The 17789-nt window shown below is 50.1% G+C and overlaps 1 protein-coding gene across 5 annotated transcripts in view; it reads left to right on the top strand.

Annotated features, from left to right (window-relative positions):
- The window catches only part of LOC105472427 (phosphatidylinositol-5-phosphate 4-kinase type 2 beta), a 40521-nt gene that overhangs the window by 16097 nt on the left and 6635 nt on the right, over positions 1-17789 (top strand). For all 5 annotated transcript variants that reach the window (XR_011615801.1, XR_011615800.1, XM_071083048.1 and 2 more), the window contains exons 3-9: positions 1309-1405; positions 5937-6089; positions 7004-7150; positions 8161-8199; positions 8729-8842; positions 16523-16781; positions 17264-17367. Coding sequence is in view for 3 of the 5 variants with exons in the window: in XM_071083048.1 (XP_070939149.1) it covers positions 1309-1405; positions 5937-6089; positions 7004-7150; positions 8161-8199; positions 8729-8842; positions 16523-16781; positions 17264-17367 (913 nt within the window). In the remaining 2 variants the exon portion in view is untranslated. The remainder of the gene's footprint in view (positions 1-1308; positions 1406-5936; positions 6090-7003; positions 7151-8160; positions 8200-8728; positions 8843-16522; positions 16782-17263; positions 17368-17789) is intronic.

Here is a 17789-nt window from a genome sequence, read left to right as displayed (position 1 = left end):
GCAGTGGCGCGATCTCGGCTCACTGCAACCTCTGTCTCCTGGGTTCAAGTGATTCTCTTGCCTCAGGTTCCCGAGTAGCTGGAATTACAGGCAGCCACCACCACGCCCGGCTAATTTTTTTGTATTTTTAGTAGAGATGGGGTTTCACCATGTTGGCCAGGCTGGTCTCAAACTCCTGACCTCAATCAGGGTGATCCACCTGCCTCGGCCTCCTAAAGTGCTGGGATTACAGGCGTGAGCCACTGCGCCTAGCCCTGTGTGTGCTATGCTATTTATCAGATTCTAGTATTGTTTACTAGAAGATAGGGTAGATAAGGCAGATAGGCCACTTCCTTTCTAAGAAGACATTCCTTTTGATTTCCTTAAAGCCTGTCATCCTGGAGTAGTCAGAGGGACATATTTCTAAAAGGGGGTCCCTAAACAGGATAGCTGTTGTAAAGATGGAGGATTGGTAGGAGTCATCATTTCAAGGTGATGTTCTGTCCTCCTGGGAGTCTGTGTTGATGAGGGAGTGGGAGGGTGGAGATTGGTGCCAGCAGCCAGCAGACAGGGCTCTGTGGTCCCACTCAATTGACTGAGGACCTCTTTAAGTCAGGCACTCTTTTCCTGTGTCCCAGTGGAAGCCCAGGGCAGGGCTTCCTATATGTAACCATCTTCAGGATGCTTCCACAGGAGTATGGCCAGAGGAGAGGGGCCCTCTGATGAGAGAGGTTTTTCCCTGTAGCATTCAGGCTGATTTCACCTCACAGCAGATGCTCACATGCAGCTTCCCACTGTAGTGAGCACAGTGCTTGTGAGGTGGAGCCTCCACTCAGGCTCATGGCCCAGCGGGTGAGAGTTTTTTCTTTAATGTATGTTTTATTGAAGGGCAGCAAACACATAGAAAAGTGCACAAATCTCAGATATACTGCTGGATTAATTTTACAAAGTGAACACAAGATGTAAAGGTTTTAAACTTTTACATGCTCAGAATCACCTGGAGTGTTTGTTTCTCGACTCAACTCCAGAATTCCTAAGAGCCTGGAAACCTACGTGTTAAGTATGGCAGATGTTCAGATCCAGGCAATCTGTGGACCACACTTTGAGGAGTTCTGAAGTCAGAATATAGATGAGGCTGGGTGTGCTGGCTCATGCCTGTAATCCCAGCACTTTGGGAGGCTGAGGTGGGAAGATTGCTTGAAACCAGGAGTTCGAGACCAGTCTGGGCAACATAGCAAGACTCTGTCTCTATTACAAAAAATAATAATAATAATAGAATTAAGATGAGCAAGGGGCAGTTCACAAAGACATGTCTCTGCTTTTCCCTAGGGAGAACCTGCCCAGCCGCTTTAAGTTTAAGGAGTATTGCCCCATGGTGTTCCGAAACCTTCGGGAGAGGTTTGGGATTGATGATCAGGATTACCAGGTATGGAGGCTCCTGGCAACATCAGAGTATTAGGGAATGGAATGGGGTCAGGAAGCCACAGGACACGTAGATAATCAAAACGTGTTAGCTGTTTTTGTGCTGTGTCTCTGTGTCATGCCTTGCTCCAGCCCAGGTGGTCTCTCCCCCAGCGGTGGGGGGCCCCTTGGAGCGCGAGGGCCTTAGACATGCTTCTGAGGATGCTGCACACACTCAGGTTCCTCTCCCTCGGAGGGAGAGCAGCAGGAGGGAGAGGGGTCTGCGGAAGCGCCTTCATTTTAGTCTGACATTCCCAGTCTAGGCTGAAGAACCCTTCTCATTCATAGTTTCGCTTCAAAGACAGAATTGGGTGGGACATGGTGGCTCATGCCTGTAATCCCAGCACTTTGGGAGGTCAAGGCAGGTAGGTCACCTGAGGTCAAGAGTTTGAGACCAGCCTGGCCAACATGGTGAAACCCTGTCACTACTAAAAAATACAAAATTAGACGGGTGTGGTGATATGCGCCTATAGTCCCAGCTACTCGGAAGGCTGAGGCAGGAGAATTGCTTGAACCTGGGAGGTGGAGGTTGCAGCGAGCCGAGATCATGCCATTGCACTCCAGCCTAGGCGACAAAAGTGAAACTCAGTCTCAAAAAAAAAGAGAATTATTGTCAGTGAGAGATGAGGCCTCTTAAAGCAGATAAAACAGATTAGAAAACGAAGACTTCAAGGATAGTGAACCTCTTGCCAGGTATGAGTGTCACCTCCTAAACTTATGCCCTATCCTGGTGGTGGGAGGGAGGATTGGGCTGCTAGGGCAACTGTCCCCTTCAAGGGGTGACAGTGTTGTAGAGGCTATTGACCTCTTGGGAGGAATCAATCCCAGTGTCAGGGACATTAGAATCTGACTCATAGTCCATGGTTTCTGTCACTTCTCCTCTTAGCATGTCTCCTTGGATCTTCTTCCCTGGCAGACAGCCTTGTGGTGAAGGTGGGCGAATTTTCCACTTCACCTTTATAGCTGTAAGAAATGTAACTGACTTTGGCCAGGCACGGTGACTCACGCCTGTAATCCCAGCACGTTGGGAGGCCGAGTCAGGCGGATCACGAGGTCAAGATATCGAGACCATCCTGGCTAACATGGTGAAACCCTGTCTCTACTGAAAATACCAAAAAATAAGCTGGGCGTGGTGGCGGACACCTGTAGTCCCAGCTACTTGGGAGGCTGAGGCGGAAGAATGGCGTGAACCCAGGAGGCGGAGCTTGTAGTGAGCCGAGATTGCGCCACTGCACTCCAGTCTGGGCGGCAGAGCAAGACTCTGCCTCAAAAAAAAAAAAAGAAATGTAGCTGACTTTTTGTTGTTTTTTTTTTTTTTTTGAGATGGAGTTTCACTCTTGTCGCCCAAACTGGAATGGAATGGCACAATCTCGGCTAACTGCAACCTCCGCCTCCTGGGTTCAAGTGATTTTCCTGCCTCAGCCTCCCAAGTAGGTGGGATTATAGGTGTCTGCCACCATGCCTGGCTAATTTTTTGCTTTTTTTTTTTTTTTTAAGTAGAGATGGGGTTTCACTATATTGGCCAGGCTGGTCTCGAACTCCTGACTTCGTGATCTGCCCACCTCAGCCTCCCAAAGTGCTGAGATTACAGGTGTGAGCCAGCACCCCTGGCCTGACATATAGCTGACTTTCATTCATCTGTGGGGAAAACTCTTTTCCCCATAGCACAGTGAAACCTAGAATGGATGCCCCTTTTCTAACACTGTAGTTCTTCCCACCCCACCCCTTTCACAGAGTAGTTCACAGCAGCAGAATGGACCTTGGGTTAGAGTCTCCTCCCCTCTCTCCTCCTCTCTGGAGGGCTTGCGTGCAAAGAAAAGTATCTTGAAGAAGAGGGCGAGGGTTTGTGAGAGGAGGACGAGATGGCTGGGGCTTGAATGCCCAGGAATGCCCACACCTGAGAGGTACTGGGAGGTTCCTACAGCCCCCTGTTAGGATTGAACCCTGAACTCAATCATGACTTGACTGGGGATGGAGGTTTTCGGGAAACTTCTTGCCACTGTTGCAACCCCAAGTTGCTCAGACATCTTCCCTCCATTGTTCGTTGGTGAGGGGTTCCAAGTGAGGGGTTCCTTCGCCTCCCCTGGGGGGCTGTCTAATCACATCCTCTCAGTGTCTGCATTTTGCTGCTAACAGCCTTGTGGGTGCATGCCCGTGCTCAAGACTGAAATGAGAGCAGGGAGGATGGTGCTCAGGGAGGGGACCCTATATTCTTGGACTGCCAGCCACTTAGAGAGTCAGGAGATGCTGCCTCTACCTCCCAGCTAGGCTTGCAGCCTATAAGTCTTATGGGAGAAAGGCCAGGCTGGGAGGAAGAGGGACGCAGTCACAGAGTCTACTCAACATTTCTGTAACGGGAACACTCTATTTTTTGGGGTGCTATTTTAGCACCTTTGCTGAGGAACTCCCCAAGCTGCTTACCACCTCTGACTTTAGTTTTCCCCATGAAGGTGGTCCTCACTCCTCCGCCAGGGTTTTCCAAGGAGGTATTGGGGGAAAGTAAAGAGTAGGATCCTGGCCGGGCGCGGTGGCTCAAGCCTGTAATCCCAGCACTTTGGGAGGCCGAGATGGGTGGATCACGAGGTCAGGAGATCGAGACCATGCTGGCTAACACGGTGAAACCTCGTCTCTACTAAAAAATACAAAAAATTAGCCGGGCGAGGTGGCAGGCGCCTGTAGTCCCAGCTACTTGGGAGGCTGAGGCAGGAGAATGGCGTGAACCCAGGAGGCGGAGCTTGCAGTGAGCCGAGATCCGGCCACTGCAGTCCAGCCTGGGCGACAGAGCGAGACTCCGTCTCAAAAAAAAAAAAAAAAAAAAAAAAAAAAGAGTAGGATCCTGATCAGCCAGGCATGGTGGTGCATGCCTATAGTCCCAGCTTCTCAGGAGGCCAAGGCTGAAGGATCCCTTGAGCCCAGGAGTTCAAGGCTGCAGTGAGCTATGATTGCACCACTACACTCCAGTTTGGGTGACAGCAAAATACCATCTTTAAAAAAAAAAAGGGCTGGGCGTGGTAGCTCACACCTGTAATCCTAGCACCTTGGGAGGCTGAGGAAGGATTGCTTGAGCTCAGGAGTTCTAGACTAGCCTGGGCAACATGGCAAAACCCCATCTCTACAAAAACTACAAAAATAAGCCAGGCGGCCGGGTGCGGTGACTCAAGCCTGTAATCCCAGCACTTTGGGAGGCCAAGACGGGCGGATCACAAGGTCAGGAGATCGAGACCATCCTGGCTAACCCGGTGAAACCCCGTCTCTACTAAAAAATACAAAAAACTAGCCAGGCAAGGTGGCGGGCGCCTATAGTCCCAGCTACTCGGGAGGCTGAGGCAGGAGAATGGCGTAAACCTGGTAGGCGGAGCTTGCAGTGAGCTGAGATCCGGCCACTGCACTCCAGCCTGGGCGACAGAGCGAGACTCCATCTCAAAAAAAATAAAAAATAAAAATAAAAGATAAGCCAGGCATGGTGGTGCACACCTGTAGTCCCAGCTATTGGTAGGCTGAGGCGGGAGGATCACTTGAGCCCAGGAGATAGAGGCTGCAGTGAGCTGAGATCTCACCACTGTACTCCAGCTTGGGTGACAAAGTGAGACTCTGTCTCTACAAAAATGATAATAATAACAGGATCCTCATTGAGAGATGGGGAAAGGACTTGGAGAGGAGACATTTCTGTGACATGATCCCTATGTATGTTTTCTTGGGAACAGGGACATTTGGGATCTCCCCTCAGCCTTGCCTCCCTATCCCTTTGGTTGACTCACACCTTCCCACACCCTCCCTCTTAAGGCTTCTACTGTTCTCTGATCCTAATGGGAATAGGGCCTTGAGGAGGAGCAAGGATACAACCAGGAAAGCTCCCCAAAACTGCCTCCCAGCCCTGCATAGACAAGCAGGAGGTTGAGGCAAGGGGAAAGGTGTCAGGCTCGGAGATGAGGATCAGCTGTCTGCTTTGGGGAAGATTTTTCAGCTCTAGGGTAGATCCACGGACAAGAGACGAATGGGCATTGCTGCTTTGTGCTAGACCCCTTGAAGACAGTATTTCCTAAGCTTCGTCTTTGCCACCCCTGAGAGACTGGGAGAATCAGCTCAGTTTGCGTCTTTGTGTTCCCGATGAGGAGATGCAGGGGTAGAGAAGTTAAATGTCTCACCCAAGGTCGTAGTGCATGTGAGAATCCAGATTAGACTCAGCCCCCTCCATCAGAGGCAGAATTTTAGTAGGATAGCTCTCTGGGATCAGGACAGAAACTTTCACAGTCAGTCCTCTTCCCATCCTAGACTGGAATGAAGGGCACGTGGTAAGGAACAATTCTTGTCACTTTGGAGGAAGACTTAGGGAGGGATGTGAACACTCTGTGAGAAAAGGGGTGGGTAAACTCCCATCTGGGAGTCCCTCTATCTCGGTGTTGTTGGCACTCAAGCAGTCCAGCCCCTGAGGGAAGACTCAGCGAAAGAATTCTGTTCCCCTGGCAAGCCCAGCCTGCTTTTGTTTCGATTATCAGAATTCAGTGACGCGCAGCGCCCCCATCAACAGTGACAGCCAGGGCCGGTGTGGCACGCGTTTCCTCACCACCTACGACCGGCGCTTTGTCATCAAGACTGTGTCCAGCGAGGACGTGGCGGAGATGCACAACATCTTAAAGAAATACCACCAGGTATGGTGAGTCCCAAGCCTGGGCTGCAGAGGATGGGTTGGAAGAGGGAGAAGAGAGCCCTGGGGGAGCTTCTTAGGGAGTGGTTGGTCCTCTCTGGTAATGGCAACTGCTTCTGATCACCAAACAGTGGGACTCTCCTGCAACCGTATTTCTGTGAGCTGAAATGCCTAATTTAAAAAGGGAAGAAGGAGCCGTGAAGGCTCATTGCCAACTGAGCCCCAGCTGGAAAGTGTTCACGCTCTGGCATCCACCCCGTTTCTTCTGAAAGAGGCCCCCTCGGCTCGGCAGGCTTGTTTCCTTTCCTGTCCCATCTCTCCACTCATCTGGAACCTGTCCACGAGGAAGGCAGGGAGTCCCGTGGCACCATCTGTGTGTCTGTCCTCAGCCTGCTTGGGTCTTCATTTCTGGGGCACCTGAGAAGGGCTGAAGGGAACTTCTGGTCTTTCGGGAGTTATGGCAGAAACCCTGGGGCATGGCGTGGATAAGAGCTTTGGATATGGAGCCGTTCTCTTCTCCCAGATGGCTGGATCCCTGGCGGGCCTTGTCTCTTCCCTGTGGCTTTCCCATATCAGGCCGGCAGAAGAGATGCAAGGTGTGGATCAGGGATTTTCCTGTGGTAGAATCCTATTTTAAACAAAATCTTAGGTGAGATACTAATAATATGAACCCACAGGGGCTCTGAGCCACCTGCTCAGATTGCCTTTCCTTCTGACATGCCAACAGGAGGCTGGAGGTGGCTGTTGCCTGTTTTAAGCCTGAGAAACCCCTATTGCTTCATAGAACCCAGCTGGAGAACTACTGGTCTAGAGGTTGGAATTCCAGGGAGCCAGGGAGCATTTTAGTCTGGGGTGAGCTCCATCCATCCCTGGCACTGCCTGTTCCTTAGTGTTTTCTCTTCTTCCTTTCTATTCTAGTTCATAGTGGAGTGTCATGGCAACACCCTTTTGCCACAGTTCCTGGGCATGTACCGCCTGACCGTGGATGGTGTGGAAACCTACATGGTGGTTACCAGGAACGTGTTCAGCCATCGGCTCACTGTGCATCGCAAGTATGACCTCAAGGTAAAGGGCTCTGTGTTTGCTGGAGCTGTGCCTCCCTGCTGTCTGAGCTCCAGAGGGGCCCCTACTCCAACTTCCATGTAATTGGGAAAGCTGGAAGCCTATGTGTTGGCATGGACAGGGAACTCTGGAGTGGATATGCCTGACTCTTGTGGACCAAAGGCTGTTTGAAGTCCAGGTGACAGTAACAGGAGATTATTTAAGCCCTACATGTGCCATATATATGCAGCAGTTGACATTCCTGTCTGTGGAATGTGCACAGCGAGGGAGGCCGTGCTGACGCACGCACTTTAGCATCCATCAGACCCCCATGGACTGCCAGCACAAGTGCATCTCTAGACGCTGAGAAGGACACACTTGTGGCTGTGAACTAGGGTGCTCCGTATTCTTGAACCTGGCTTCTGACTTCTGTCAACTTATGCCGCCATCCCTTTCCTCTGTGCTGCAGCTGCACTGGTTTCCTCTGCGTTCCTGCAGTGCCTGTGCTCCTCTTCCCAGGATTTCACATCTGCTGTCTGGAATAGTCTCCTCTCTGTCCACCTCCTCCTTCCCCAACCTAATTGCTTCCTCCTTACCCTTCTGAGCTCAGCCCAAATACTACTTCCAGGAAGTGGGTACGCCCTGGCCACTGTCCCTCCGCAGGCCAGGCCCCTGTGGTATGTGCTTTCAGAGTGTACTGTCTCCCCCCTGTACCACTGAGCACCGTGGTAGTGAATGAGCTAATGACCGGTGGAACCACTGCTGAATATCTGTCTCCCCTGTTAGAAGGAAAGTGGCTTAAAGGCAGGGACTGAGCTTCTCCAGTGCAGTCCTCTTTGCTGAGCACGTAACAAGTATATTGCACGTAGAGCTCTATAAGTGGGCTTGACACAGTAAATGAACAAGGTGCTGCCTCCTGGCCCCTCTAGGACTCTAACCAGCCTACTTGAGTTCACCTGCTGGCTCTCCCATGTTTGCTCATGCAGTCGACTTTGCCTCAGCTGGACTTCCCCTGATGGCTCTTATCCTTTCAGGGTTCTACGGTTGCCAGAGAAGCGAGCGACAAGGAGAAGGTATGCTGGTGCTGAGCAGGAATGGAAGGGTTACTCAGAGTCAGAAACAACTCCTGTCAGCCATCCTGTCCCTCGCCTACCCCAGCCCCTAGCCAAGCTCCCAGACATACCATCTGTCAATATGAAATGCCCTGTGTCACGAATCACCTGCCTGTCCTTATGCTAGGCCTAGACCTTGGTCTGTGGTCTTTTACCTCTGCCCTCACTAGGTTCTTCATAGTCCTGCTGGGATGGCAGACATTTCCATCTCATAGTCTAGCCTGAGTCAGTTACTGGCTGCCTGAGCCCTGAGCTGGTCCATGCTCAACAGGAGAGAGTCCTTTAGTCGTTCCTCATCTTTCATGTATTTGCCCTCCCCGCCTGCCCAAAGCCTGGGACTAGAGGCTCCTGCACTGTTGATTTAACAGGTTGAGTGTCAGTACACTGAAAACCTTTCCGCTTTCTGTATAGTTGCTCCCAGCAGAACAGTTGGGTGTCCCTGGGGTGAATGAATCAGGCTTACCCAGCCTAACTGCTGTTGCTCACCTAGGCCAAGGACTTGCCAACATTCAAAGACAATGACTTCCTCAATGAAGGGCAGAAGCTGCACGTGGGAGAGGAGAGTAAAAAGAACTTCCTGGAGAAACTGAAGCGGGACGTTGAGGTACTTACTAACCTTCATTTTCACCTGCAGGGCTCCTTCTTACCTAGAGTAGGAGCCTCTTAAACCTTAAGAAAAATGGAATTCACTACTTTCTAGGAGTATAGACAAAAGGAAGGCTGGTGATTTGAGCAGTGTGGGCACTTATGGGCACCTAAAGCAAGTGCAAATGATCATTCCACCTGACGGAGCATAGTTGGTGCCAGTAGTACCTTTGCAATTTAGTTTAGAATGCTTTTCCCTTTTCACTAATTCATTCCAACACCTTTTCCAAACTCCCTTCTGCTGTTGTCCCTACAATGGAGAGGGCATCTGGCCATCAGAGCTGTAGGAACCCAGCTATTAAGATCCTGTAACCCCAACATTTTGGGAGGCTGAGGTGGGAGGATCACTTTAGCTCAGCAATTCAGTACCAGCCTAGACAACATAGCAAGACCTCATCTCTACTAAAAATTAAAACATTTAGCCAGGCGCAGGGGCACACACCTGTAGTCCCAGCTACTTGGGAGGCTGAGGCGAAAGGATTGCTTGAGCCTGGGAGATGAGGCTGCAGTGATCTGTGGTCTCACCACTACACTCCAGCCTGGGCAACAGAGCGAGACATTGTCTCAAAACAAAAACCAAAAAAGTTGGCTAAGCATGGCGGCTTATGCTTGTAATCCCAGCACCTTGGAAGGATGAGGAGGAAGGATCACTGGAACCTAGCAGATCAAGGCAGCATGAACCGTGATCGTGCCACTGCACTCCAGCCTGGGTGACAGAGCAAGACCCTATCTCAAAAAAACAAAAATCCACCAACCAGGTTCTTCTCTGGCTCTGGCTCTGATTCTCCACTTATCGAACAAACTTCTGTTTGTAGTCCAGGGAGGACGGGTGCTAAATAGGGAGAATGTTACCTGGACCACTTGATAACTCAGTGTCTTCATCTCTTTTGATAAATTGAGAGGCTGCTCTTTAAAACTAAACCCTACAAACAAACGGGAAAAAAAAGTTTTTTGTTTTTTTTTAATTGTGGTAAAATACATATAATAATAGGTGTATTTTTTTGGTGGGGGAGGAGATTTTCACTCTGACCCCAGGTTGGAGTGAAGTGGCATGATCTCGGCTCACTGCAACCTCCACCTCCTGGGTTCAAGTGATTCTCCTGCCTCAGCCTCCCAAGTAGCTGGGACTATAGGTGCATGTTAGCCATTTTGAAGTATGTAGTTGAGTGGCTTGAAGTACATTCACATTGTTGTGCAACCAGCACTACCATTCATCTCTGAACTTTTATCTTCCCCAGCTGAAACGCTATACCCATTAAACACTAATTCCCAATTCCCTCTCCCTAATCCCTGGCAATCAGTATTCTAGTTTCTGCCCCTGTGAAGTTGACTACTCTAAGAACGTCACATAAGAGGAAGCAAACAGGCCGGGCGCGGTGGCTCAAGCCTGTAATCCCAGCACTTTGGGAGGCCGAGACGGGCGGATCACGAGGTCAGGAGTTCGAGACCATCTTGGCTAATATGGTGAAACCCCGTCTCTACTAAAAATACAAAAAACTAGCCGGACGAGGTGGTGGGCGCCTGTAGTCCCAGCTACTCGGGAGGCTGAGGCAGGAGAATGGCGTAAACCCGGGAGGCGGAGCTTGCAGTGAGCTGAGATCCGGCCACTGCACTCCAGCCTGGGCGACAAAGCGAGACTCCGTCTCAAAAAAAAAAAAAAAAAAAAAAAAAAAGAGGAAGCAAACAGGCCGGGCATGGTGGCTCACGCCTGTAATCCCAGCACTTTGGGAGGCCGAGGCGGGCAGATCACGAGGTCAGGAGATCGAGACCATCCTGGCGAACACGGTGAAACCCCGTCTCTACTAAAAATACAAAAAAATTAGCTGGGCGTGGTGGCAGGTGCCTGTAGTCCCAGCTACTCGGGAGGCTGAGGCAGGAGAATGGCGTGAACCCGGGAGGCGGAGCTTGCAGTGAGCCCAGATCGCACCACTGCACTCCAGCCTGGGCGACAGAGCAAGACTCCGTCTCAAAAAAAAAAAAGGAAGCTGAACAAGGTGGCTCACGCCTATAATCCCAGCACTTTGGGAGGCTGAGGTAGGCGGATCTCCTGAGGTCAGGAGTTTGAGATCAGCCTGACCAACGTGGAGAAACTCGGTCATCTACTAAAAATACAAAATTAGCCGGGTGTGGTGGTGCATGCCTGCAGTCCCAGCTACTTGGGAGGCTGAGGCAGGAGAATCGCTTGAACCCAGGAGGTGGAGGTTGCGGTGAGCCGAGATCATGCCATTGCACCCCAGCTTGGGCAACATGTTATGAATGAAACTGTCTCAAAAATAAAAAAAAAAAAAAAAAGGAAGCAAACAGCTGTTGTCCTTTTGTGACTCTCTTATTTCACTTAGCATAATGTGTTCAAGGTTCATCCATATTGTATCATGTGTCAGAATTTTTTTTTTATTTATTAATTATTTGTTTGTTTTGAGACAGAGTCTTGCTCTGTCGCCAGACTGGAGTGCAGTGGTACGATCTCAGCTCACTGCAACCTCTGCCTCCCGGGTTCAAGCAATTCTCCTGTCTCCGCCTCCTGAGTAGCTGGGACTTCAGGCGTGTGCCACCATGCCCAGCTAATTTTTGTTATTTTTTTAGTAGAGACGGGGTTTCACTATGTTGACCAGGATGGTCTCGATCTCCTGACCTTCTGATCCACCCGCCTCAGCCTCCCAAAGTGCTGGGATTACAGGCGTGAGCCACCACACCCGGCCAGAATTTCTTTCTTTTTATTATTTTTTTTTATTATTATTATTTTTTTTTGAGACGGAGTCTCGCTGTGTCGCCCAGGCTGGAGTGCAGTGGCCGGATCTCAGCTCACTGCAAGCTCTGCCTCCCGGGTTTTTACGCCATTCTCCTGCCTCAGCCTCCCGAGTAGCCGGGACTACAGGCGCCCGCCACCTCGCCCGGCTAGTTTTTTGTATTTTTTAGTAGAGACGGGGTTTCACCGTGTTGGCCAGGATGGTCTCGAACTCCTGACCTCGTGATCCGCCCGTCTCGGCCTCCCAAAGTGCTGGGATTACAGGCTTGAGCCACCGCGCCCGGCTCTTTCTTTTTATAGCTGAATAAGGCTGAGCATGGTGGCTCACACCTGTAATCCCAGCAACTCAGGAGGCTGAGGCAGAAGGATTGCTGAGGCCAGAAGTTGGAGACCTGGCCTATTTACTGAGATCCTGTCTCTGCAAAAACTTGAAAACTAGCTGGGTGCGGTGACATGTGCCTGTAGTCCTAGTTATTCAGGAGGCTGGGTGGCAGGATCCCTTGTGCTAGGAGTTCATGGTTGTGGTGAGCTATGATCATGCCACTGCACATCAGCCTGAACTAGAGGGTAAGACCCTGTCTCTTTAAAACAAACAAACAAAAGCTGGGCATGGTGGCTCACGCCTGTAATCCCAGCACTTTGGGAGGCCAAGGCGGGCGGATCACGAGGTCAGGAGATTAAGACCATCCTGGCTAATATGGTGAAACCCAGTATCTACTAAAAATACAAAAACAAAATTAGGCAGACATGGTGGTGGGCACCTGTAGTCCCAGCTACTCTGGAGGCTGAGGCGGGAGAATGGCATGAACCCAGGAGACGGGGCTTGCAGTGAGCCAAGATGTGCACCACTGCACTCCAGCCTGGGCGACAGAATGAGACCTCATCTCCACACACACACACACACACACACACACACCTGATTAATATTCCATTGTTTGAATGTATTACATTTTGTTTATTCATCAGTTAATGGACCCTTGTTATATCAGTTGGGGTTCTCCAGAGAAACAAAACCTATAGAATGTTTTGTAAATCTCTTTATACCAAGAGATTTATTTATTTATTTATTTATTTATTTATTTATTTTTGAGACAGAGTCTCGCTGTGTTACCCAGACTGGAGTGCAGTGGCACGATCTTGGCTCACTGCAAGCTCCACCTCCTGGGTTCACGCCATTCTTCTGCCTCAGCCTCCCGAGTAGCTGGGACTACAGGTGCCCACCACCACGCCTGGCTAGTTTTTTTTTTGTATTTTTAGTAGAGACCGGGTTTCACCATGTTAACCAGGATGGTCTTGATCTCCTGACCTCGTGATCTGCCGCCTCGGCCTCCCAAAGCGCTGGGATTACAGGCGTGAGCCACCGCGCCTGGCCCCAAGAGATTTATTTTAAGGAATTGGTTCATGGGATTATGGAGACCAATGAGATCTGCAGTCAGCAAGCCGGAGGCCCAGGAGAGCTGGTGGTGTGGTTTTACTCTACAGGCCATCAAGCGGCCAGGCAGAAGAGGTTCCCTGTTCCTCACAGGAGGGTCACCCTTTTTCTTCTCTTCAAGCCTTCTGCTGATTGAATGATGCCCATCCAAACTGGGGAGGGCCGTCTGCTCTACTCAGTCCACCAGTTCAATGCTCATTTCACCCAGAAACCGTCACAGACGCACTCAGAATAATGCTTGACCAAGTGTCTGGGCACTCAGGCCCAGTCCAGCTGGCATATACAATTAGCCACCACACTTAGGTTGCTTCCACCTTGTAGCTGTTGGGAATAATGCTACTGTGAACATGCTTCGTTTTGCTAGGAAGCGTTTCCTTAGTCACCCCTAACTATGTTCTTTCCTTATTCTGTCTTTCATCATCTGACATTATTTGTCCTGAGTCTTTCTCCTTCTCCCTTTTCTACCTCCCCCTACTGTCGTTCTAAGAAGAATTTAATGCAGTTTACTCAGTGCATTTATTTTCAATGCATATTGCTTTATAAATGTTCTCAGGTGGGTGGAGGGCATGGTGCATGGACCCTCTTTTTCCTGGGACCCCGACCACTTCTCCCTGGGCCTTGAGAAGGCTTTATCTAGAAGTGTTCAGAGTGGTGTCCCTCCTGCCCTTCCTCTTTCAAGGACATCCTGCTGGGCTCCCATCTTTAGGGCTCCTTGTGCTTTAAGTTGTGTTCTGGGCCTGTGCATAGAGCCACTCTGCTTCCATGATGATTCTCCTCCTAGTTCTCTGTTAGGGCCTAACACGGTGGTCAGTCTTGCAGTCTCCTAGTGACCACTGTGTGATGGTGACTGCACTCTTGCGTCATTATTAGCTAAACTGGAATGCCAGCTGGCCATTTCCATCCTGTATCATTCCACACTTTGTCTGGAAATCCTAGATAGAAGACTTGAACCACCACCCTACTCACAGCACCCATTATACAGATGAGAAAACTGAGGCTTGGCAAGGGGAGTCACATGATGCTAGGGGAGGGCCCCAGAACTTTCCCCTGCACCACACAGCCTCTTTCGACCTTTGGGGAATGGGTTGAGAATATTGGTTGGTTCTGGCTGCCGTTCTTGTGTGGTTTTGTGTTCCCTCCCTTTTTTTTCTATTTTTACCTGGGCTGATAAAGAAGTCGATGACATTGTTTTTTCAGACTTTGTCTCTGAGGCCAGTTAGAAGTATATTTTACCTTGCAACCCAATGGATACAACTGAAACACTGTCTACCTTTATTTTCTATCTTGTATTCTGCTATTTTCTATTCTATTTTATTATACAGTAGTCCCCCCTTATCAGCAGGGGACATGTTCCAAGATCCCCAGTGGATGCCTGAAGCCACAGATAGTACTGAGCCCCATATATACGGTGCATGAATTTTTTTTTCTTCTTCACAGTTTCACGGATAGAAGATTTGTTCTTACAGGAGATCTTAGCAACCTCAGCATGGAATTTATTTTGTTTTTAAGTCAAGAGCTTTCACCTTTTCACTTAAAGCTGGCCAGGTGCAGTGGCTCACACCTGTAATCCCAGCACTTTGGGAGGCCGAGGCAGGTGGATCACTTGAGATCAGGAGCTTGAGACCAGCCTGGCCAACATGATGAAACTGTGTCGCTACTAAAAATACAAAAATTAGCCAAGTGTGGTGGTGATACACGCCTGTAGTCCCAGCTACTCGGGAGGCTGAGGCAGGAGAATCACTTGAACCTGGGAGGTGGAGCTTGCAATGAGCCGAGATTGCACCAGTGTACTCTAGCCTGGGTGACAGAGCAAGACTTTGTCTCAAAAAAAGAAAGCACTTTATGGCTTCTCTTTGGCACATCTGAATTGCCAACATCACTACTCTTGCTTTTTGGGGTCATAATGAAGTCAAATATGGGTTACTTGAATACAAGCACTGTGATACAACTATAGTGAACTGATAACCAAGATAGCTACTGACAGCTACTGAAAGACTAATGGGACGTTAGTGTGTACAGTGTGGAGACACTGGACAAAGGGATAATCTGCATCCTGGTCAGCACTGAACAGAACATAGCAAGATTTTATCACACTACTGAGAATGGTGCACTATTTAAAAACTTATGAATTATCGCTGGAATTTTCCATTTAATATTTTTGGACTGTGGTTGACACAGGTAACTGAAACCATTGTGGATAAGGGTGGACTACTGTATTTAATTTAAAGAAATCCTAGTTCCAGCCCACTACATTGGGTTTAAGAGTCATAATGGGTTGAAATTTGTGATCTGAAATATATTGCTGTGTTGTATCCATCTCTCCAACCTCTTCCATATCATTTCATTATTTCTTTCCTCAAACTTGGCCATAGCCTCTTTTTTTTTTTTTAGTAAGAGACAGGGTCTCACTCTGTTCCCCAGGTTTGAGTGCAGTAGCGCCATCGTAGCTTACTGCAGCCTCAAATATCTGGAAGCAAGCGATCCCACTTCAGCCTCCCAAGTAGGTAGGACCACAGGTGTGCACTGCCATGCCAAGCTAATTTTTTTTGTTTTTTGTTTTATTTGAGACGGAGTATCGCTCTGTCCCCCAGGCTGGAGTGCAGTGACGCGATCTTGGCTCACAGCAAGCTCCGCTTGCCAGGTTCACGCCATTCTCCTGCCTCAGCCTCCCGAGTAGCTGGGACTACAGGCACCTGCCACCACGCCCAGCTAATTTTTTGTATTTTTAGTAGAGACGGGGTTTCACTGTGTTAGCCAGGGTGGTCTCGATCTCCTGACCTCGTGATCCACCCACCTCGGCCTCCCAAAGTGCTGGGATTACAGACGTGAGCCACCACACCCGGCCACACCCAGCTAATTTTAAAAGTTTTTTGTAGAGATGGGGTCTCACCACATTGCTGAGGCTGGTCTCAAACTCCTGGCCTCAAGTGATCCTCCCTAATTGGCCTCCCAAAGTGCTGGGATTGTAGGCGTGAGCCACCGTGCCCAGCCACCATGGCCTCTCTTGATCCCAACCCGTCATGGGCTGTTCCCTCTTCCTGCAGTGCTCGTTCCATCTTTAACCTGCAGCACTTGCCTCACTGACTCCTCTTCATCCTTAAGCCTTGGCCTCAACTCCTTTCTTCAGGGAGGGTCTTGCTCACCCCTCACGGTAAACTCCCACAGCTCCTTGACTTTTTTTTTTTTTTTAAGACAGTCTCGCTCTGTTACCCAGCTAAAGTGCAGTGGTGTGATCGCAACCCACTGCAGCCTCGACCTCCTGCCTTTCCCCTGCTGAATGACTGTCTTCCCCACTAGACTTAGAGAGCTCGCTGAGGGCAGGTGCTCTGATGCCTTTCTCTCTGTTGAATTTCAGAACTCTGTAGAATTGAGTTGAATGCCTTTTCCGCCTTTCTGGATGTCACTGGGATGTCCTGTGTAACGTCTTCTTCCTTCCATCTTTCCGTCCTTGGCCTTCCTAGTTCTTGGCACAGCTGAAGATCATGGACTACAGCCTGCTGGTGGGCATCCATGACGTGGACCGGGCAGAGCAGGAAGAGATGGAGGTGGAGGAGCGGGCAGAGGATGAGGAGTGTGAGAATGATGGGGTGGGCGGCAACCTACTCTGCTCCTATGGCACACCTCCTGACAGCCCTGGCAACCTCCTCAGCTTTCCTCGGTTCTTTGGTCCTGGGGAATTCGACCCCTCTGTTGATGTCTATGCCATGAAAAGCCATGAAAGTAAGTCAGAGCCTGTGCCTGCCCTGCATAGCCCTGCCCTCATCCTAACCCCTCAGCTCATTGTTTAGATCCTTCTAGGGACATCTGGGCCTCCACCTCATTCATTGCTGCCTTTGACCTCTTTCTGCCTCCAGACTCCCCTCCAGGGTCGCCACCTGAACCTGGGGCCCTGGGGCTCCTTCTCTGCCAGGCTTTCCTATACTTCCCTGCTTGTCCTGGCTGACTGAGGGATGGTTCTGCTCTGGTTCATGGGATGAACCAAACTTTATTTACACTGTCCTGTCAGCCCCTCAGAGTGACTGTGAAGATCCAATAAGATAAGAGCTATGAAAGCTGGAAAGGACTCCACTGGTCCTTTTCTCAGCCCCAACATGATAAGGATGGAGCTGAGCCTTGTGTCTGAGGGTTGTAGTAGTGCCCAGCTGCTTTCTGCCCTTCTCCTGCCCCGTCTTCCTCCTTCCCTGCTCTCCATGTCCCTCCAGGTTCCCCCAAGAAGGAGGTGTATTTCATGGCCATCATTGATATCCTCACGCCATACGACACGAAGAAGAAAGCTGCACATGCTGCCAAAACGGTGAAACACGGGGTGAGTCCTCTCCATCTTCATCCAGGGCCCCCCTGAGTCAGTGTGTCTGTGCTCACCTTCAGACCCCAGGGAGGGCAGTCTCAGGCCTCTTGCTCCAAGGAACACACTCCTGTCTCCTTCTTCCCAGGAGAGTGGACTGGAAGAGCAGCCTGCCTGCCTTGCCATGTTCCCTGTCTTCACCTACCCACTCCCTGCCAGGCTGGGCCCAATTTCTCTAGCCCTTGGGGCCAAGCCCGCCAGTGTTTTTCCTTAGGGCCTGCTGGGCCTATTGTGCATCTTGTTGAAGGGCCAGTAATAGCTTTGTTTCCGTGACCATAGTGTTCCCCACAGGCCTGTTTCCCTGTGGGCCTGAAGCCCTGTTCTCCATGTAGTGACCCCCATAGAGATCCAGAGCCTCTCTGCCACCTCCCCACTGCCTTTCT

This window comes from Macaca nemestrina, chromosome 17 (assembly GCF_043159975.1).
Source record: "Macaca nemestrina isolate mMacNem1 chromosome 17, mMacNem.hap1, whole genome shotgun sequence".
In the NCBI taxonomy this organism is placed as follows: domain Eukaryota; kingdom Metazoa; phylum Chordata; class Mammalia; order Primates; family Cercopithecidae; genus Macaca; species Macaca nemestrina.
Note: the sequence above shows the minus strand (reverse complement) of the source record. Positions and strands in the feature narration are given on the sequence as shown.